We start from the raw sequence: 23455 nt of genomic DNA, 5'->3' as shown, positions 1-23455 counted from the left end.
TAGGGAAGTCAAATTCATGGAGATGTAAAATAGAAAGGTAGTTTCCAGAAACAGGAGGGAGGAAGAATGGAAAGCTACTGTTTAATCAGTACAGAGTTTCAGTTGAAGATGAATAAGTCCTGGACATGGATGGGAGTGAAGTTGCTGGTTAACAGCACAACAATGTGAATGTACTTAAAGCTACTGAACTGTACACATAAAAATAGTTAAAATGGTAAATTTTATGTTATATATATTTTACCACAGTAAACAACAACAACAAAGGATTATTATTGCTTATACAAGAGGTCTCAAAGAATTGAGAAGAGCCATCAACTCTAATTTTTTAAAGGGGTAAACATTTTAAAAAGAATTCACAGAAAAAGAAATGTTTATGGCCTTTGAGCATATGAAAGATGCTCAAATTCAATTATTAGAGAAATGTGAATTAAAATGAATTTATATAAAAGTTCACTCTCTTACCATGTGGGCAAAAATCCAAAAGCTTGACAATGTACTCTGATGGCAAGACTTTGGAGAAGCAAGCAGTCTCATACATTGCTGTTGATAGGGATACAAAATGGTTCAACACAATGGAGAAAAATTTTATAACATCAAGCAAAATTGTGTGTGCACATTATACACTTTATGTATATTTATATATATAAAGTATATATAAATATATATATGTATTAAATATATATAAAGTATATACAAAATTCAACTTAGCAATTCCACTTCTAGAAATCTATTCCAAAGACATACTGGCTAAAATAGAAAATGACATTTTCACAGGAGGCATTCATTACAGTACTATTTATTGTAGCAAAAGATTAGAAAAAAACTCAAATGTTCATTAAGAGTTGAATAAGCTATAGGGGTCAGGGGAGGGTAAAAAAAATAGAATTGAGGGGCACCTGAGTGGCTCAGTTGGGTTAAGAGTCCGACTGTGGCTTATGTCATGATCTCACTGTCCATGAGTTCAAGCCCTGCGTCAGGCTTTATGCTGACAGCTGCTTCGGATTCTGTGTCTCCCTCTCTCTCCCACTCCCCCACTCGCGCTCTGTCTCTCTCTGTCAATCTCTCTCAAAAATAAATAAACGCTAAGAAAAAAGAATAAGCTATGGACATCCATTAGAATGGAAAGCTATGTAGCTATAAAAAATAAATTAGATTCTACAGAAAAAATTAACTTGTAATTATATTATTAAAAATAACATCATGATATTTTGAAAATAAATATTCATAATAATGTGATTAAGCAACTAAGATTTTCAGCATTAGAGGGAAAAAACATACACCTCTGAAATTGAAGGTAAAATTGAGTAAAAACTACATGTAATCTTTGAATTTAAAATACAGTATAAATTCAATTTTTTTTTTTTGTCCAAAATACTGATATCTCCTACCTCCGCCTACTGAAAAACCCTAGGAACAATGACAGCCTAAGTTGCCCTTGTAAACTTAGTTTGCATTATTAGAAAACTACCTCATATAGGATGAAATATGTTTCTACAAGCAGCTGATGAGACTATACCTTAATTATCAAATCCTGGTCTGTACCTCTCACAGGACAATATCCAGGCAGAATATAACCAGAGATGTGACTAGGATGTTGAAGGGACTTGAACTTATATAAGTTGTTACAAAAGAACTGGGAATATTTAGCCCAGAGAAACAGTCTTTGGGCTGGATATGGGCTAAATATTCCTAGCCTTTTGAGACAAAACTCACTATCACTTTTTAAAAAATGGAATTAGAACATATCATTCATAATGTTTTATAATCTACATTTTGTCTTAACTCAGTCAATGAATTCAGACTCTTGGTAATATGCATATTAATAAGCTCTTTTTTCCATTATTTAATTAGGTATATTTGGCCTTTCACTTTTTTATTCCCTCCTCTCAAGTGCCCATCATTTTAAATAGTGCTACATTTTAATTCAGATTCAAAGAATGCTTACGATTTCAAGGACTTAGGAGAATATCGAACTTATTTGCCTAAATCATGATGTATTAGCAATTACAATAGTTAATATCACAGAATACACATTTTCTCTTTGGTACATGGGATATTAAACCACGTTACTATGGTTGCTTATCAGCTACTTGGTGCTTTTCCATTTCTCTATGTAGATTATTTTTCAAATAACCTTGGTTAAAGCAGCCATAATTGTACTAAACTGTATCTGAAAATTAAAGCATCTGGGAAACATCCTAATGAAAGCTCAAAACTCCCTTTGTATGAGAAAATTAGCACTCTCTAAGGCCTAATAAGCATGGCTAAGGATACCTCTGATGCCAAAACTCTGAAAAGTACTCAAAACCCCTGTGCCATCAGCTAATGGAATATTGTAATTTAAGGGGAAAAAGTAAAGAATATTTGAAAGTGATTAAAAGAGAGTCTATTTTCAGTGGTGTAAAGAGTAATAGAATAGACACAGAAAGCTGGTTTCCTGAAAATGATTTTGCTACAAATGTAATTAGGAAAGATATAAAGTGTGTCATTGGGAAAATTACATTAAAATTATAGTTAAACTTCATAATTATGCATAACCCATAGAGAAACAATAAAAACAAAGTGAAATTTTCCCAAATTACCCTAAATATGCATTAAGTTTATGATTAATGTACAATATTAAGAGAAATATTCTGGTTTTCATTTTTAATACAGATTTTCTTTCTATTCCCATACAGTCTCATTTGTTGAGTTGTATTTTCATAAAGCTTATTACCAGCTTTCTTTTTTAAAGGATAGAACATTTTATCTAATTTTTCAATATATAAAACTCTTATAAAGCATGGTTCAATCAAAGTATTTATAATTGAAGAAGACAAAAAGCATATTTCTTGTGGCTTGTTAAGCATGTTTACTTTCATTAGGGCTAAACTAAAAACATAATTTTATTTTCTAGAAAGGCATTTTTTAAAACAGTTTGTCTTTTTTTTTTTATTTAAATTCAAGTTAGTTAACATACAATGTAGTCTTGGCTTCAGGAGTAGAACCCAGTGATTCAAAAAAGTTTCTGTTCATAAATGTTCACATTTTGATTTAAAATCATAAAAGTAGATTTTGGAATAGTCATGGAACAACTAATTCTCATGTTCTTTTATAGATGATAAATGAAATTATCTGTTATTTGGTATTATCCAAACAATCCCATGCCAGACTGTTCATAATAAAGCCCAATATTTAGAAGTCTAAAATTATTTTATTTATTTATTTATTTTTTAGAGAGCAAGAGAGCACCAGCAGGGGAGAGAGGCAGGGCTCCGGAGAGAGAGAGAGGATCTTAAGCAGGCTTCACACTCAGCGCAGAGCCCCACGCAGGTCTCAGTCCCATGACCCTGGGATCATGACTGGAACCAAAATCAAGAGTCAAATGCTCAACTGACAGAGCCAACCAGGCATTCCTTAACCTGTTTTAAACAAGGATTTGTACATAAGTTCTCTAAGTTGTAAGCAAATATTTGTGTTGATTCAGAAATCATAATATAGGTTTCTTAGTATTCCTAAGCCATGGCATTACAGAGAAATTGAGGCTGAAGACTGAGTTAGAGTTAATTCCTGAATGTAGGCGAGAACTTCAAGGCAAAGAGAATAATATGTGAAAATACATGCTTACAGAAGAGTTAAAATTTTGCCCTGACTGGAGTATAGGGTTGTTAGATTGAACAGGAAAAAATGAGGGTGAACAAGCGGGTTGGGACAGATTTGTAAGTGTTTACTATTTAGTGATGAAATGGATTTTGTGTCCACGTAAAGTTTTTCTTTTTTCTTTCTTTTTAGGAGAAGCATTACATGCTCAGTTTTTACTCATAGAAAAGAACTCAAGTAATAGCATTAACAATAGTACTAGAGCTAAGAGAGACGGAAGATAGGAATGTTGGGAGATATCAATAAGAATATTGGTTGATTATCTTATTCACTAACTCATTCAACATACATCAGAGTACTATTTATACACTCCAAGTATCTGCTAGGTTGTGGAGATGCAAACAGGAATAAAAAACTTTCAGGGTCTGATGAGTGGAAACAATCACAAGAACTTATAATGCTTTGCAGTTCACCTCAAACATCATGTCTTCTTTTAAGCCTCCCTGCCTCCATTTGGAATTAAGTGCTCCTCATTTTGTGTTTCCACAAAGTTGGGTTAATTGTTTCTATTGCAGGGTGCTGTACATTGTATTTGAATCTGTTATATATATATGTCTCTCTTGCCAACTAAATTGATCTCCTGGATGAAAAGAATCATGCCATGTTTATTTTGACAGTTACCTAACACAGAGAAGGTATAACTTGAAAATTGTTTCTTTGCAATTAGTTCAGTGTTTTGAGCTATAACCTGTACTAGTTAGCTTCTTTTTTAGACGATGTTACAAAAATGAAAGTCTGTATTCAAGTTTTGATCCTATTGCTGGGCCTCACTTGCATTTGCAGTAGTTTTAAATTATTCATATATCAGCTAGAAGTTATGAGTACCAGAAACATTAACTTGGAAAGCATTTTGAAGTTCAGAGCAAAAAGGATTATATTTACTTTAGCTTAGGATAAAATAATTTTCACAACAGCAATAATTGTTTTTGAGGATTATTAATTTTATATTTTGAATGTTGCTATGGTAAAAAATATCACAAAGATATAAGATATTATTAGCAGTAAATACTCTCAAAGTTACAAATTTTAAAAAACCATGCTGGCAGATGCTGTGACTTTCATATTTACAATGTTCTGTCTTATAGATCCATATGTCTTGGTAGTTTTCTGAGTTAATTACTCTTAGTCTGCAACAGACTATTACTCCAGTGTTCTTGAGCTATAGGTAGCATAATGAATTATTAGAAAGGAGAATTACTAATTTAAAAAAATGGAAAAGATGGGAAAGAATGGCTTGAGAGAACCAGAATGACTATATAAAGAAGTAGGGTCTGTGGATGTGCACACATGATTTATTCCTGTCTCTGTCTTGTCAATGAGAGTAACATAGATGTTTTCCGTAAATATTACCCTTTTGGTCTGCTTGCATGAGTCTTCTAATACAGCTGTATAAAGTCATGTGACTTTAACACAGTTGGAGAAATATCCTACACTTTGAAATTGGGATCTCAGAATCAAGATTTATTTAATAAATTATCGTATGCAGCAACATAGTAGTTCCTAAGAACACTAACATCAAAAAAGATAAATGCAACATAGTGATTTATTTACTATATTTGAAGGCTAATAGTGTACTTTTATATTCACACTATATATATGGAATAAAGTTTGTGCCTTTGGCTTTTTAAATTTAAAGCAAATAAATGATATCAAAATTATACTAAGTGGGACAGTGATTAAATTTCAAAGGTGTAAGTTTCTTCCTTTTTTTTTCTTTTTTTCTTTTTTTTTCTCTGCCGCTGCTGCTGCTACTGCTGGGAGAGGGATTGATCTGGAATGAGCAGCAGGAGTAGAATAATTGTCATCTCTTGAAAATAGATTTCAGTGTGTGATTATTTTTGCAAGGGGACTTACTTTGGGATTCCCAGAAGCAGACTCTGAGCAAGTGATTTATTACTGAAGCCCTCCCAGGTGAAATTGGTAAAGGAAGCCAGACTAGTAAGGAGAAAGCCAAGCAAGGCGGCAATATCAGGCAAAGTCTTTTTTGAGGGAAGCAAACCTCCCACAGGAAGTCTTAGGTGAGAGCTATTGGAGGCAAAAACATGCCTTAGTTGGGAGAAGGATGCTCATAAAGGATAAAAAAGATCTGAGAGGATCTGGGCAGAGTCCGGACCATGTCCACTGCACAGTGTTTCTGAGAAAGCTGATCTCTGTGAAGCATCTCAAAGTAGAAAAAAGAGATTCTCTTGCGTAAGCCAGTTATAAATGAAGAGACTGTTTTCAATGTTCAGGATCTAACTTTAAGCCATGGATTAAACTTTGGAGTTACAACAAAAATGAGAACTGGAGCCTGAAGATGACACAGCTATGGCTCTGCAGAGACCGAAAACAGGTGAGCTCTGAATGAGGCCATGGCATTTTTAACGGAAAGGAATGTTAGAAAAATGAGAGAGTTACACTAGTTATTAAAAAACTGTGCAGGGGTAAATTACATTGACAGATTGAGACTGAAAGGCTTAGAAGATGAACAACCCAAATTACTGGAAGATTAGAAAAAGACTGGACCTTTCTGCAAGGTGAGTGCTTAATACAAATCTGTATGAACCACAAATTAAAATAATATCAACATTATCTAACAGCCCAGCAAAGTTAATGTTACATCTAAGGGATGGAAGTGTCTCCAAAGAGGTCTCACTCTAAAGAATGACAGACACTTAAGGATGGCTCTGTACAGTCTCTGTGGAACAGGCAGATGAAGAGAAAACTGTGATATTTTCAGCCAATTGGATGTGCTGACATCTGGTTGGATCACTGTGCATGAGTTAGTTAACATTAGTCACTGAAGACAAAACAACTCATGCAGATTGCAGGCTTGCTAGCTAGTTAGTTGTTAGTTAGTTATGCCAGGTACACAAAGAAAGCAGCACTGTGGACTCAAGGAGACATACATAGTCTTGAGAACACCTTGATGAAGCTTCTTCAATACAAGCAAAGTGATTACATTTGTCTAAATACTATGTCAAATAATGTCAGGGGGAGTAACAAATAATAGTAGATGAGGGGGATCATATGTCTTGAGTTAAACATTTTGGACAGAAACTATATCTTAGATTGTTAGTGTATTATCACTGTCTCTAAATTACCTTGTGCTGTGTGGACTGAGAAATACTGGAACACATCTGATATTTATGTGTTTTATTCCAATTTGGACATGACTGTTATGCCAGGGAACTTTTGGGTAATAAGCCTTTTAAAACTATTTATTGCATGAACTCTGATTTTCCTTTTGAATACATCATCTCATTAATTAAGATATTTAAATTTCATTACTTCATGTCTCTCTTCACTAGATTATGTAAACAGCTCTGCCATTACCAAATCACATACTATTTTTATTTTTCTAAAGTTTTAGATCTCAAAGCCATCGTTTAAATTGAAAATTACAGAAAAGAAAAAGCAATTTGGAGCATCCCATTCTTAGCTATGTATTAAATAAAGCTATCCTGCTATTAGTATCTGTTTCAATTTGTTTTTCCTGGTTTTGGTCATAGTTCAGCAACATTCAGGAGAATATTATATGATAAATAATGTGATATCGAAAACCCATTACTCACACTGCCAAATTTATCAGAAAAGGAAAAAAAAAACCCTTTCCTTAGAAATACATTATAAATTCAAATAAACAAATATAACATAGATTATTTTTGAAAGGCATATAATTTTTAGATTCTGATCATTAGCTTTAGTTATCCTTAGCTTAATGAAAAATATGTGCAATATTGAAAATATAAGCAGCTAACAAATCAAATAGTTGCAAAACTATAAGCTCTTCTCAATCTACTGATTCCTCTGCCAAAAAATGGTCTCAAATCGCCATATCATTAATATAGGCCTGAATGATTTTTATATGAGCAATGGATTCCACATTCAATGTTAGGTGATACAGGAACATAGAGTTTTCATTGCAGTCACCTATATGAATTTTAAAAGGTTCCAAAGTAATATTTATAAACAGGATTTCACTTCACTTAGCAAAATGTTTACTGATACTGACCTTGATGTAGTGTTAACTACATTTGAGTGCTTTTTAAAAAGACTATTTTTAAGAGCAGTTTTAGGTTTACTACAAAATTGAGAGGGAAGTACAAGATTTCCCATATACTCCTTGTCCCTACACATGCAAAGCTTTCCTCATTATCAACTTCACTCACCAGAATGGCACTTTCACATCATAATCAAAGTCCATTGTCTACCTTAGGGTTCACTCTTGGTGTTATACTATGTACGGATTTGGATAAATAGTATAATGATATATATCCATCATTATAATATCATACAGAGTATTTCTACTGCCCTAAAATTCCTCTGTTCTCTGCCTATGCATCTCTCCCCTACCCTGCCCCCAACCCTAGCAGCCACTGATCTTTTTATTATCTCCATCGTTTTACCTTTTCAGAATGTCATATGGTTGGAATCATGCGGTATTACTGCCTTGTCAGATTGGCTTCTTTCACTTAGTAATATTCATTCAGGTTCCTCCAAGTCTTTTCATAGCTTAATAACTCATTTCTTTTTAGGACTAAATAATGTTCCATTGTCTGAATATACCACAGTTTATGTAGCTAATCACCTACTGAAGGACATTTTGGTTGCTTCCAAACTTTTGACAATTATGGATAAAGCTGCCATAAACATCTGTGTTTTGGCATAGACATCAGTCTTTAACTCCTTTGGATAAACACCAAGCAGCACAATTGCTGGATTGTATGGTAAGAATATGTTCAGTTTTATGAGAAACCACCAAACTGTCTTTCAAAATGGCTGTATATTTTGCATTCCCACCAGAAATGAATGAGAGTTCCTGTTGCTCCACATCCTCATTAGCATTTTGGTGTTGTCAGGGTTCCTGACATTGGCCATCCTAATAAGTGTGTAGTGTATCTCATTGTTTAATTCACACTTCCCTGGTGACATATAAAGTGGAACACCTTTTCATATGCTATTTGCCATCTGTCTTCTCTGGTGAGGCTTCTGTTAAGGTCTTTGGTCCACTTTCAAAATCTAGTTGTTTGTGTTCTTGTTATTGAATTTTAAGAGTTCTTCATTTTAAATAACAGTCTTTTATCAAATGGAGCTTTTGCAGTATTTTCTCCCAGTCTGTGGCTTGTCTTATCATTCTCTTGTGACAGTGTCTTTTACACAATAGAAACTTTTAATTTTAATGAAGTTTAGCTTATCAACTATTTATTTCATGGGTTGCCTTTGGTGTTGTATCTAAAATGGCAACACCAAACCCAACATCATCTAGATTTTCTCCTATGTTACCTTCTAGGAGTTTACAGTTTAGCATTTTATGTTTAGGTCTATGATCCACTTTAATTTTGTTGTTGTTTGTTTGTTTTTAAGCTTATTTATTTATTTATTTTGAGAGAAAGAGAGAGAGCAAATTGAGTGGGGGAGGGACGGGGGGGAGAGAGAGAGAGAGAGAGAGAGAGAGAGAGAGAGAGAGAGAGAGAATATATCCTGAGCAGGCTCTGTGCTGTCAGCAGAGAGCCCAATGCGGGGCTTGACCTCACAGACCATGAGAGCATGACCTGAGACTAAATCAAGAGTCAGTTGCTTAACCAATTGAGCCACCCAGACACTCCTTGAGTTAATTTTTGTGAAGGGTGTAAGGTCTGTGTCTAGGTTCATTGTTTTGCATGTGGATATCCAATTGTTTCAGCACCATTTGTTGAATGGGACTATCTTTGCTCCACTGTATTACCTTTGCTCCTTTGCCAAAGATCAGTTGATACATTTATGTGGGTCTCTTTATGTGGCTGTCTGTTACATTTACCTATTATTTCACCAGTACAACACCATCTTGATTACTGCAACTTGATAGTATGTCTTGATGTCAAATAAGGTCAGCGCTCCAACTTTGTTTTTCCTCTTCAATACTGTGCTGGCTAGTCTTTAGTCTTTTGCCTCCCTCTATAAACTTTACAATCAGTTTGTCACTATCCATAAAATAACTTACTGGGATTTTGATCGGGATTGAATTGAATCTGTAGATCACCTTGGGAAGAACTGACATGTTGGCTATAATGAGTCTTTCTACCAGTGAACATGGAATATCTCTCCATTTATGTAGTTCTTCTTTGAACACCTTCATCTGAGTTTTTTAGTTTTTCTCATATAGATCTTGCACATATTTTATTAGATTTGTACCTAAGTATTTCATTTTTAGGGGTGCTAAGTAAATGGTATGGTTTTAAATTTCATATTCTACTTGTTCACTATCGTTATATAAAAGCATTGACTTTTTTATATTACCTGAAAATTTGCTATAATTGATTATTGGTTCCAGCAGCTTGTTCTTTTTTTCAATTATTTTCAGTTTTATACCTAGATTATCATGTCATCTATGAACAGTTTTTATCTTCCCTAATCTGTATACATATTATTTCTTTTTCTCACCTTATTGCATCAGCAAGGACTTACAGTGTGATGTTGAAAAGGAATGGTGAGAGAAAGTATCCTTGCCTTGTTCTAATCTTAATGGGAAAGCTTTGAGTTTCTTACCATTAAGTATGATGTTGGCTGTAGAATTTTTTTATCAAGTTGAGAAAGTTCTCCTGTATTGTTACTTTACTGAGTGTTTTTATTATAAATGGGATTTGGATTTGTTAAATGATTTTTATGTATCTATTGGTATAATCACATGATTTTACTTTTTTAAGTCTGTTGATGTGATGGATTATGTTAATTGATTTTTGGATGTTGAGCCATAATTGTGTACCTATGACAATTCCCACTTGATCATGGCATACAATTTCTTTTATACTTTTTTGGATTTGATTTGCTCATATTTTGTTGAGGATTTTTAAATTTAGGTTCACGAGAGATATTGGTTTATAGTTTTATTTTCTTGTAATTTTTTTGTCTGGTTTTGGTATTAGGTTAATGCTGGCCTCATAGAATGAGTTAAGAAGTATTTCCTTTGCTTCTATCCTCTGAAAGAGATTATAGAGAATGGGTGTAATTTTTAAATGTTTGGCAGAATTTACCACTGAACCCTCTGGGTTTGGGGCTTTCTGTTTTGGAATGTGATGAGTTATTGATTCAATTCCTTAAATAAATATAGGCCTATTCAGATCATCTGTTTTTTCTTGTGTCAGTTTTGGCAGATTATATCATTCAAGGAATTAGTCCATTTCATTTAGGGTATCAAATTTATGGGCATAGAGCTATTCATAGTATTCCTTTATTATCCTTTTAATTTCCATGAGATCTATAGTGATGTCTCCTCTTTCATTTCTGATATTAGAAATTTGTGACTTGTCCTTTTTGTCTTAGTTAATGTAGCTAGAGGGTCAGTAATTGTACTAATTTCTTCAAAGAACCAGATTGTGGTTTCATTGATTTTTCTCTACTGATATCCTGCATTTTATTTCATTGATCTCTGCTCTAATTCTTATTTCTTTTCGTCTACTTACTTTGAATGTAATTTACTGTTTTTTTTTTTCTAGCTTCCTAATGTGGAAGTTTAGATGATTAATTTTAGATTTTTTTTTCTTTTCTAATATATGCATTCAATGCCATAAATTTTTATCTAAGCACTGCTTTTACTGTGTTCCACAAATTTGGATAAATTGTGTTTTCATTTTCATTTAGTTCAAAATATTTTATAATTTCTTGAGATTTCTTCTTTGATCTATTTATTTGGAAGTATGTACTTTAATCTCTACCTATTTGGGGATTATTCCAGTTATTTTTTGTTATTGATTTCTAGTTTAATTCCATTATGGTCTGAGAGCAAATATTTTATGATTTCTACTCTTTTAAATTTGTTAAGGTATGTTTTATGGCCCAGAATATTGTCTATTTTGGTGAATGTTCTATGTAAGCTTGAGAAAAATCTGTATTCTGCTGTTGTTGGATGAAGTAGTGTATCGGTGTGAGTTGTATCCAGTTGATTGATGGTGTTGTTGAATTCAACGATGTCCTTACTGAATTTCTTTTGGTGAATCTGTCCATTTCTGATAGAGTTATGTTGAAGTCTGCAACTATGATAGTGGAGTTATCTATTTTTCCTTGGCAGTTCTATCAGTTTTTGCCCCACATAGTTTGATGCTCTGTTGTTAGATGCATCCACATTAAGAATTATTATGTCTTCTTAAAGAATTGACCCCTTTCTTACTATGTAATGTCCTTCTTAATCTCTAATAACTTTCCTTACTTTGAAGTCTGCTCCGTTATGAAAGTATATAGCTACTCCTGTTTTCTTTTGATTAATGTCAGCATGGTATATTTTTCTCTATCCATTTACTTTTCATCTGTATGTGTCTTTATATTTAAAGTGGCTTCATATAGACAACATATGACTTGTGTTTTTTGATCCACTCTGATAATCTCTGTCTTTAATTGGTGCATTTACATCATTGACATTCATAGTGATAACTGATATAGCTGGATTCATACCTAGCATATTTGTTAATGTTTTCGATTTTTGCCCTTGTGTTTTGTTCTCTCACTTTTTGTCTCTCACTTTTTTTGTCTCTCACTTTTTTTCCTGCCTTTTGTGGTTTTGGTCAAGCATTTTATATGATTCCATTTTCTCTTCTTGGAGAATATCAGTTACACTTATTTTTTAACTTTTCTTAGTGCTTGCCCTTGAATTTGTAATATATATTTACAACCAAACCAAGTCCACTTTCAAGTAACACTATACCATTTCACTGGTAGTATGAATATCTTTTAATAACAAAATAATCTTAATTCTTTCCTCCCATGCCTTCTATCATTGCCGTCACTCATTTCACATATAGAAGCATTCATAACATATTTGTATATATATAAGTGTGTATATTTGAATACATTGTTGCTAACATTATTATTTCGAGCAAATTGTTATCTGTTATATCAATTAAGAATAGAAAAATATGGGGCACCTGGGTGGCTCAGTCGGTTAAGCGTCCGACTTCAGCTCAGGTCATGATCTCGTGGTCCGTGAGTTCAAGCCCCACATCATGCTCTGTGCTGACAGCTCAGAGCCTGGAGCCTGTTTCGGATTCTGTGTCTCCTGTTCTCTCTGACCCTCCCCCACTCATGCTCTGTCTCTGTCCCAAAAATAAACAAACGTTAAAAAATTAAAAATAAAAAAAGAATAAGAAAAATACACCAGGGGTAAGGGAAACAAAAGCAAACATGGACTACTGGGACTTCATCCAGATAAAAAACCTTCTGCACAGTGAAGGAAACAATCAACAAAATGAAAAGGCAGCCTACAGAATGGGAGAAGTTATTTGCAAACAACATATCTGATAAAGTCTTGGCATCCAAGATCTATAAAGAATTTATCAAACTCAATACCCAAAAAAACAAATAATCCAGTGAAAAAATGAGCAAAAGACATGAATAGACACTTTTCCAAAGCAGACATCAAGATGGTTAACAGAAACATGAAAAGATGCTCAACATCACTCATTGTCAAGGAAATACAAACCAAAACCATAATGAGATACCACCTCACACCAGTCAGAATGGCTAAAATTAACAACTCAGGAAACTGCAGGGGTTGGTGAGGACCCTGAGAAGGGGACCACTTTTTCACTTGTTCAGGGGAAAGCAAACTGGTGCAGCCACTCTGGAAAACTGTATGGAGGCTCCTTAAAAAACTAAAAATAGAACTACCCTACAATCCAGCAATTGCACTATTAGGTATTTACCCAAAGGATACAAAAGTACAGATGTAAAGGTGTATATGCACCCCAGTGTTTATAGCAGCATTATCAACAATAGCCAAACTGTGGAGAGAGCACAAGTATCCACTGACTGATAAATGGAGAAAGAAGATGTGGTATACATATACAATGGGATATTACTCAACCATCAAAAAGAATGAAATCTTGCCATTTGCAATGACATGGATGGAGCTAGAAGGTATTATGCTAAGCAAGATAAGTCAAACAGAGAAAGACAAATACCATATGATTTCACTCATATGTGGAATTTAAGAAACAAAATAGGTGAACATATGGGAAGCAGGGAGAAAGGAGAGAGGGAAACAAACCACAAGAGACTCTCAATGATAGAGAACAAACTGAGGGTTTGTGGAATTAGGTGGGTGGGGAATGGGCTACTTGGGTGATGGGTATTAAGGAGGGCACTTTTTTGTGATGAGCACTGGATGATGTATGCAAATGACAAATCACTGAATTCTACTCCTGAAACCAATATTGCACTGTATGTTACCTAACTAAAATTAAAAGAAAAAAAGAATGAGAAAAATAAAATGTTTCCTTTTACCTTCACTTATTCCTTCTTTGATACTCTTCCTTACTTTATACAGATTCAAGTTTCTTACTTATATTATTTTTTATTTCTCTAAAGAACTTCTTTAACATTTCCTGTGAGGTAGGTCTACTGCATTAAATTCCCTCAATTTGTCTGAGAGTCTTTATTTCTCCTTCACTTCTGAAGGATAATTTCATAGGGTACAGAATTCTAGGTTGGTGGATTTTATTCTGTCAACACTTTAAATATTTCACACCACTCTCTTCTTGCCTGTATGGTTCCTGAGAAGAACTCAGTTGTAATTCTTATCTGGAGATAAATCTCACAGTATTGTGGGGACCTACCTCTGCCTGGGTTCCCCTGGGGTTTTTAACTCTTAGAGTACGCCAGGACTCCAGAAATTTATCAATTACAGTTAGGTTTTCCTGTCCTGACACTGTTTCCTATGGCGGTTTGTGAGTCTCTGCTCTGGCCAGCAGTGCCTTGTTGTATTTGCCTACCTGTGTCTCCAACTTCAGAGACAGTGGTTTCCCTTGTGTCCTCACCTCTTAGGGATCCAAGAAGAGTTATTGATTTTTCAGCCTATTAACTTTTCACTTGTTAGGACGGTGTGGTGACCTATATGTGGAATTCCCCCCTTTTTTTAACCATAAGATTTCTCCTTTAAGTTAAATTTGTCTTATGCCTTGTAATTTATTTTAAAAATTGATTAAGTATACAAATAAAATATTTATTTAATAATAAAATTGTAAAATTGAGGCTTTCTTTGGGATCATTTCTTGCAGGATATTTTATGTAGCTAAAAAAAATAGGACAATGAATTTCAACTCTGCCCCTGATGAGCTGTGTGATAAGATCTTAAGCAAGTCCCTAAGCCTCAGTTTCCCCATCTGTAAATCAAGGACAATAATATATACTTTAAGCCATTATTCTCATTATTCTGAAGAGTAAATGAATTAATGTATGCAAATTGCCAAATAGGGCATTGCATAGTTGCTCAATTATGTTACTATTGTTGCTATTTCATATCTTTAGTCTTTTAGAAAATAACATGATTAATCAATTGACTAGAATAACATGGCCTAACAGATAACACATAGATCATTTATACTGTCCTTGACAGTGCCTATGATAGCTGCTTTGACAATGGAAATCACCACTGTTAATATATGACTTAAAAGTAGATATCAATTTATTCACATTGGTCAACTATAATTTGCCTATACGTTGCACATGTGGTAAGTAATATTTTGATATATAACTGTAGGTTTTTTTCCTCCCACTGCTTCCTTGCACTACTTACCTTTTCCTGATCATTTAGATAATAGAACTTAGCAGGCTAGAGTCAGGACACAACTACTCAGAATTTAGAAGTCATTTATCAGCTTTGAGCTTCACGTTAGGCTTTTTAAAGAGTCCACAGTAGACACAATAGTGTTAAAATCATAGCTTTCCTTTGCAGAACACGGGGCATTTTGAGAGGAAAAATTTGCTGAGCTCCAAAGCACTGAGAGACTTGAAAGACTCATTTTATACCAGGAATCAAAAAGTCAGGAAGAATTCGTGAGTAGAATAACAGGCCCCAAAGAGGTAAAATTTGTCCTACATACAGAAAAAGAGAAGTAAACATGAGCAGAAGAGACCTTGTGATTGGGTGAGGAGGCTGACCACATTAATCAGAGACAACAACTGCAGGTGTGGCATAGGCAAACTCCTCAAGACCAAGAAGATGGGTTACAGCTCTGCAGAGGCCAGTGAGAATGCTGCTTGGACCAGGACCCTTCCCCTGATGACAAACAATGTAAGTGTACTGCCCATCCCCTGCTCCAGGAATTTAGACTACCTCCAAGAAGAAAATGAGTAGAAGGAGAATCTGACTGAATGATTACTCAAAATAGACTGAGTTGTAACGCAAAAGTGTATGTGACAAAGGCCATTAAGCAGAAGAGCTCATATTCTAATCTAGATTCAGCTATAGAGAAATTTAAAAAATTACTTCATTTTCTAACTGCAGAGTTTATGATTATGTTGAGATATCATATGCACTAACTATATGATCAGGCTTGAGGATACCTCAAGTTTTAGTTCTTCTTGGTTAATCTGAAAGCCTCCATCATCTGAAATGATTTTCAAGATTAGAAAGAGAAAGGAAAGAAAAGAATTTCTCTTTCAAATAATTCTTTCATCTGTCACAAAATTTAAAATAGGTACATGTATTGTTATCATGGGTATTTCAGAAAACTACATTAAAAACAACTTTCTCAAATAGAACACATTATCTTAAGCAGATTAAACCTATTTCTCTATCTTAATTTAAAAATAATTTTCACAAACATAACTCAAGGTGTTTAGCTATCACGTACAAATATTTTGAAACCTATTATAAGCTTAAAAAGTTTAGAAAGCTAGAATTTTTCTATTATAAACTGTAAATAAAATTATAAAGTATAATTATAAAAATAACCTTTTAAATATGCAAAATACACTGAAATATTTTTATATCATCAGCCTTTGTGTCAGCCTTGTCTTCCGCTGAGCATAGTGGATACTGTCTACAATCTGTAGGTTTAACCATTTTTAGTCTAACTGCATTTCTGAGTCATGCACCAAGGCTGATTGTGTTAACAGCAAAGATATTTGACATGTTAGCCATATTGAGCCATGCTAATTCATAATAGGATTATTAATGTTAGACATAACAAGATTATTTATGTCAGGTTTTATATCAGCTATCCTCTTACTTAGTCGTAGGCACAAAGAAAGGTGAGGAGAAAATGGACTTGAGATACCTTTTTGATGTTGTTGCTTTGAAAGCATTAAGTCCTAAAAGTAAATATTTAAAAACCATTATCCTCAATATTTTTTTTGTTCCTAAAAATTTGATTCAATGGAGCCATAAGAAGGAGCATTTTTATCTTAGTATCAAGTTAAATTTTGACATGTTGCCAGGAACATAGTGTATGACTTCCAGTGAGAAAAAATACATGGTAGTGTATACTGGTTAATATTCTTTTTTTAAGAGCTCATATTTGCCTTGCACGATGCTATAACATCAATTTCATCACAGAATATTACTAACAAATTTACAGACAGAAAAGTAAACAAAAAATTTTATGCATTGCAACACTCTAAAATTATGTTATCTAATAACAAAGAAAAAAATGATTGCTACCTTCAGAATAAAAAACTGAGTAAAGTACCTGAAGCACTGAACATACAACAACATTATTATAAATGTCAATATTTGTGGACTACTGTGAAGGCAGTGGTAAAAAAGCAAGTTTTAATAAAATGTTTGAAACAATCATTTAAAATAAATCATTTAAAATAAATCATTTAAAATAAATCATTATAACTTCAAGTGTTTCCTTCTAAATTTTTACCTCATATGATAGTGCAAACAACACATTTATAAAATAAGAATCATGAGTACAGTTTATCTTATACACTCAAAATGTTTATATAGAATCTTGCACTATTCTTACATAAGCATTCCTATTGTCTCTCTACTGTTGTCAATTGTAGGCTTGGAAGGTAAGCAGGTAACTGATTCAAGAAAAAAAAAAAGAGAGAGAGAGAAAATACATCTGTTATTAAGACAGACCTCTGGTAGTAGATGCTGGTTGTTAAGAATCCAAAGAATGTTCTGTTTCGTTGGCATAGTCTATGTTCTACATTGCCCTTTAGCCACGTTAGTATTTCATTCCAATGCGTTTTCTCAGTTCAGCTGCAGTTTTTTCCAGTTGTTGAATGTTCGATTGCCATTGTCTTCTATTTGACTGAAGCTTGTTCACTTGACAATGCAAACGCTTAAGAATTGCATTATATCTCTTATGTTGTACCTGTTAAAACAAGAGTACACATCCTGAATCTCCCCTCTGCTTTTCCCCCACCAAAGGTCACTCGTTTTGTTTCCAAGTTCCTGCCTTAACTCAGACCTTCTTTACCGTTATTATACCATGGGTCCTTTTGACAATATGGTGAAGACTATGGACTCCTCAGAATAATGCTTTTAATGCATAAAATAAGACATACGTGATTACAAAAAAATAAATTATATCAAAATACAGCTCTGCAACAGCATCAGGGAAATGGGGACAGAGACATCAAATTACTACCATAAAGACAAAGTGAAAACTTGTCAACTGACACTTCACATAAAGTTCTATAAACTTTATGTCATTCTAAGTTTTCATTTTTGTTAATTCTTTAAGTTCAGATAATTCATTGAAACTGGTGAACTAACCCTGCTAATATGTTTACAAAATAAAAAATGACTTGAAAAGGATTAGAAGTAAATTAATATAAACTGAAACATCATATTAGATGTGAAACTATATTCAAAAAAAGATTTTTTATACATTGAATATACTTAAGAGGATATATATTTATATCTATATTTCTATATAAAAACATACATATCCACTATACATAATATATTTATATATTATATCCACTGGTATATACAATAGAATATATTCATAAGGAGAGAATAGTTGCTGAATGTGCACATACTGCTGTTCATAGAATATATTCATAGCAATAAAATAACTAAAACAAATTTTTGTTTAATCAGTAAATTTGGTCAGTTGCATAGTAGCATGCTTCTAAAATTATTCTTCAGTAGTAAGCTATGAAACTAATACACAATGGATCAGAGTAGAGATGTGCAAGGTACCCTTAGTGGGACTCCAGATCACCAGTCATAGCTAGATGTCACAAAAGGTATTAATACACCTAAAGAAAGAATATATCATTAGAAGAGGTTTTGTGAAGAATGTAGCACACACATAGGAAAGTTAAGGAGTCATGTGCTGGTAGGAACTGATTATCTGACAAGTGTAACTGTGTTATGGGGATTGGCTCCTTGAGCACCCAGAGCCAGAGTCCAAGAACATTCAAACTCAGATGACTGACTTGATTTCCATGCTCACTAACCAACTCCTGGCTTCCAATGTAGTTCCCTTACAGGGAGAAGCACCAATGGCTGACATAAGTTATCTGGTTTCCTTGAGAATTTTATTATTGTAAATTAATAAGCTGATATTTGAGTTATATACATCAGTTTCTTGTGAACTTACTAGCATCTCTCTATGTCTAAGCAACTCTGGGATACTAACAAGATTAAGTTTCTAAGCTCACAAGGCTAAAAGGCAGTTTGGCCAAGAAGTGACTTTATTTTTTTCTTTTTCACATGCCAATATTTCATTTGTCTTATTTTGTATTATTTTAATTCCAGCTAGTTAACATACAATGTTATATTAGTTTCAGGTGTACAATATAGTTACTGAACAATTCCATACATCATGGAGTGCTCATCATGACAGGTGCACTCCTTAATCCCCATCACCTATTTCACCCATCCCCCCCCCACCCGTTTCCCTCTGGTAACTAACTAGAATTTAAATAAAAACTTGAAATTAACAAATAAACAACCCCCCCATGCATACAACAAATGAACAAAGGGAAAAAAGAGAGGGAGAGAGACAAGAAGTGACTTTGTAAAGGCAAAGTTCACATTGTGAGCCTTCTTGAAAGTCAGCCATTTGTTCAGCCTCTACTGATAACATTCAGACTTTGAGATGTGTCTTAATGTTCAAATTTGATTATCTATAGGCAGCCAAGGATGTAAATGGTTCTGTACAGAAAGTAACCTTTTGCCTCTAGGAAGTGGATGGGCCACTACTCTCATTCAGTTACTGTTTCTGGATAGGAAGAAACAAGCAATAATGAAGGAGAGGTGGTGGTCACAAAACACAGTGGCAAAAAGAAAACAAGGCCCTGTATCAGCCAAATCTGACCTCATCCACTACTGTTTTCTTCCTTCCCTCCATTCTAGCCACACTGCTCTTCTAACCTCTGAGCCCAGGAATGGTCTCATCTTAAGACCTTTGCACTTGCATTTACTTTTTCCTGGAAAGCTCTCACTCAGATCTGCATGCCTAGCTCCTTCACTTCTTTTAGGATTTTGCTGAAAGAGACCTTCTCAGTGCAGCTTTTGATGGCTAGAAGATATAATATTTCACCTTCTCTCTCCTTACACCACATATATTACATATTCCCTTCTCTGCTCCATTTTTTTGTCCTTAATCCTATCCTTAGCTAACATGCCATATATTTTACTTACATATATTGTTTATGTCTATGTCTCCAACTAGAATGCAAGTTCAGGAGGACATATATCTTTAGAAGGGGTTTTGTAAGGAATGTAACACACACATAGAAAAGTGAAGGAGTCATGTGCTATTTGAGACAGTTTTTGAAAATCAAATGGCTGCTACCCTATTTTGAGAAGAATGTTATATAAAATATATTGCTAAATTATGTATTGTTCATATACAGAGAACAAATTGGTGGTTGCCGAAGGGATATTGGATGGGGGGATGGGTAAAGTAGGTAAAGGGGATTAAGAATGCATTTATTGTGATGAGCACTGAGTAATGTATAAAACTGATATATTGCATACCCAAAATGATGTTGTTATGTTATGTTATGATGTTATGAAGTCTGTATGTTAATCAAATTTCAATTTAAAAAAAGAGCACCTCATCTATAGGGAGAAAAACAATTTGGATGACAGGATTTTTCATCAGAAATCATGGAGGTCAGAAAGAAGTGGCACAGCATTTTTCAAATGAGGAAAGAACTTTCAATCCAGAATTATTTTATTTTATTTTTTTATATTAAATATAATCTATTGTCAAATTGGTTTCCATACAACACCCAGTGCTCATCCCAACAGATGCCCTCCTCAATGCCCATCACCCACTTTCCCCTCTCCCCCACCCCCCATCAACTCTCAGTTTGTTCTCAGTATTTAAGAGTCTCTTATGGTTTGCCTCCTTCCCTCTCTGTAACTTTTCCCCCTCTTCCACTCCCCCCTGGTCTTCTGTTAAGTTTTTCAGGACCCACATATGAGTGAAAACATATTCAACCCAGAATTCTATATGCATCAAAAATATCTGTCAGTGGTGAAGGGGAAACCAAGACACTCTCAGATGAAAAAAAACTAAAACACTTTGTCACCAGCAGACCTATTCTAAAAGAATGAATTTATTTTTCTAAAAAGACAGGAAATGATAAAAGAAGGAATTTTAGAGCATCAGGTAGGAAAGAAGAATATGGTAGAGCAAATATATAGGTAAACAAAATAGACAAAAGAAGAGGTTACAGCTACAGGGTATGATGTTTCCTTTTTGAGGTGATGAAAATTTCTAAAATTAAATGTGGCTATGGTTAGAAATTATTGATAAATATACTAAAAACCATTGAATTATGCACTCTCAATGGATTAATTATATGGTATGCGAGTTATATCTCAATGAAGTTGTTTTTAAAAACCGGAATAGTGGTAGCCTGGGGGAAGGAGCACAGAAGAACTCCGTAAGCATGATGGGTAAGTGTTCTATCCTGATCTAGGTGATGGTAATAACAGGTGTAAATATATATCTTAGTCAAAATTAGTCAAACTAAACCTTTTCATTTGTGTACCTACTCTTACAACTCTTACCTCAAGAAAGAATATTAGAGTTAAAAATTACTAGGTAATTTCAAAATCCTTTCCAAAATACTTTTTACCAATTTACACTCATACCAACAGTAAATTAAAATGTAGGTACTCCACAGAGAACTCCCTTCAGATGTAACTTGAATTGATCTTCTGCACAACATATCATAGTGAAACTGGCAAAATACAAAGATAAAGAGAGAATCCTGAAAGCAGCTAGGGATAAACGGGCCTTAACATACAAGGGTAGACACTTAAGGTTAGTAGCAGGCCAGAAAGAGTGGCAGGAAATTTTCAATGTGATGAACAGGAAAAAGATTCAGCCAAGAATCCTGTATCCAGCAAGCCTGTCATTCAGAATAGAAGGAGAGATAACGGTTTTCCCAAACAAACAAAAACTAAAGGAATTCATCACCACTAAATCAGCCCTACAAGAGATCCTAAGGGAGACGCTGTGAGTGAAAGATTGCAAGGACCACAAAGGACCAGACACATCACTACAAGCATAAAACTTACAGATAACACAATGACTCTAAACCCGTATCTTTCAGTAATAACACTGAATGTAATGGACCAAATGCTCCAATAAAAAGACATAGGGTATCAGAATGGATAAAAAAACAAGACCCATCTTTTTGCTGTCTACAAGAGACCCATTTTAGACCTGAGGACACCTTCAGATTGAAAGTGAGGGGATGGATAACCATCTATCATGCTACTGGAAGTCAAAAGAAAGCTGGAGTAGCCATACTTACATAAGACAAACTAGACTTTAAACTAAAGACTGTAACAAGAGATGAAGAAAGGCATTACATAATAATTACAGGGTCTATCCATCAGGAAAAGCTAACAATTATGAGTGTCGATTCACTGAATTTGGGAGCACCCAAATATATAAAACAATCACAAACATAAGCAATCTTATTGGTAAGAATGTAGTAATTGCAAGGGACTTTAATACTCCACTTACAACAATGGACAGATCATCTAGACAGAAAACAGATAAAGAAACAAGGGCCCTGAATCATAACTGGACCAGATGGACTTGACAGATATATTTAGAACTTTTCATCCTAAAGCAGCAGAATATACATTTTTCTCAAGTTCGCATGGAACATTCTCCAAGATAGATCACACACTGGGTCACAAAACAGCCCACAATAAATACAGAAGAATTGAGATCATACCATGCACACTTTCAGATCATAATGCTATGAAACTTGAAAACAACCACAGGAAAAACTTTGGAAAACCTCCAAATGCACGGAGGTAAAAGAACATCGTATTAAGGAATGAATGGGTCAACCAGTCAATTAAAGAAGAAATCAAGAAATATATAGAAACAAATGAAAATGAAAACACAATAATCCAAACTCTTTGAGATGCAGCAAGGCAGTCCTAGGAGAAAAATACATTGTAATCCAGGCCTATCTCAAGAAACACGAAAAATCCCAAATACAAAATCTAACAGCACACCTAAAGGAACCAGAAGCAGAATAACAAAGAAACCCCAAACCAGCATAAGAAGAGAAATAATAAAGATCAGAGCATAACTAAACAATATAGAATTAAAAAAAAACAACAACAGTAGAACAGATCAATGAAACCAAGAGTTGACATTTTGCAAACATAAACAAAATTGACAAACCTCTAGCCAGGCTTCTCAAAAAGAGAGAGGAAGAGGATCCAAATAGATAAAATCATGAATTAAGATGGATTTATCACAACCAATCCCTCAGAAATACAAGCAATTATAAGAGAATAGTAGGAAAAATTACATGCCAACAACTGGACAACCTGGAAGAAATGGACAAATTCCTAACACCCACACACTACCAAAACTCAAACCAGAAGAAATAGAAAATTTTAACAAACCCATAACTAGTGAAGAAATTGAATCAGTTATCAAAAATCTCCCAACAAATAAGAGTCCTGGACCCGATGGCTTGCCTGGGGAATTCTACCAGACATTTAAAGCGGAGTTAATACCTACCATTCTCAAGCTGTCCCAAAAAGTAGAAATGGAAGGAAAACTTGCAGACTCATTCTATGAAGCCAGCATTACTTTGATTCCTAAACCACACAAAG

At 34.1% G+C, this 23455-nt stretch overlaps 1 protein-coding gene across 3 annotated transcripts in view; it reads right to left on the bottom strand.

Moving 5' to 3' along the window:
- Positions 1 to 453: 453 nt before the first annotated feature.
- CCDC122 (coiled-coil domain containing 122) overlaps positions 454 to 23455 on the bottom strand; it is a 48513-nt gene continuing 25511 nt past the window's right edge. For 2 of the 3 annotated variants that reach the window (XM_047080163.1, XM_047080154.1), the window contains exons 6-7: positions 17465 to 17702; positions 454 to 540 (exon numbers count right to left, since the gene is read on the bottom strand). In XM_047080163.1, the coding sequence (XP_046936119.1) occupies positions 17553 to 17702 (150 nt within the window). In that variant the 3' untranslated portion in view covers positions 454 to 540; positions 17465 to 17552. Of the gene's footprint in view, positions 541 to 17233; positions 17703 to 23455 lie in introns of those variants that run through there. The other variant, XM_047080144.1, reaches the window with a different exon arrangement.

Source organism: Lynx rufus, unplaced genomic scaffold (genome assembly GCF_022079265.1).
Source record: "Lynx rufus isolate CCGP_SWC_20201006 ecotype Redwood Valley unplaced genomic scaffold, mLynRuf1.p SCAF_1, whole genome shotgun sequence".
NCBI classification, from domain to species: domain Eukaryota; kingdom Metazoa; phylum Chordata; class Mammalia; order Carnivora; family Felidae; genus Lynx; species Lynx rufus.
Note: the sequence above shows the minus strand (reverse complement) of the source record. Positions and strands in the feature narration are given on the sequence as shown.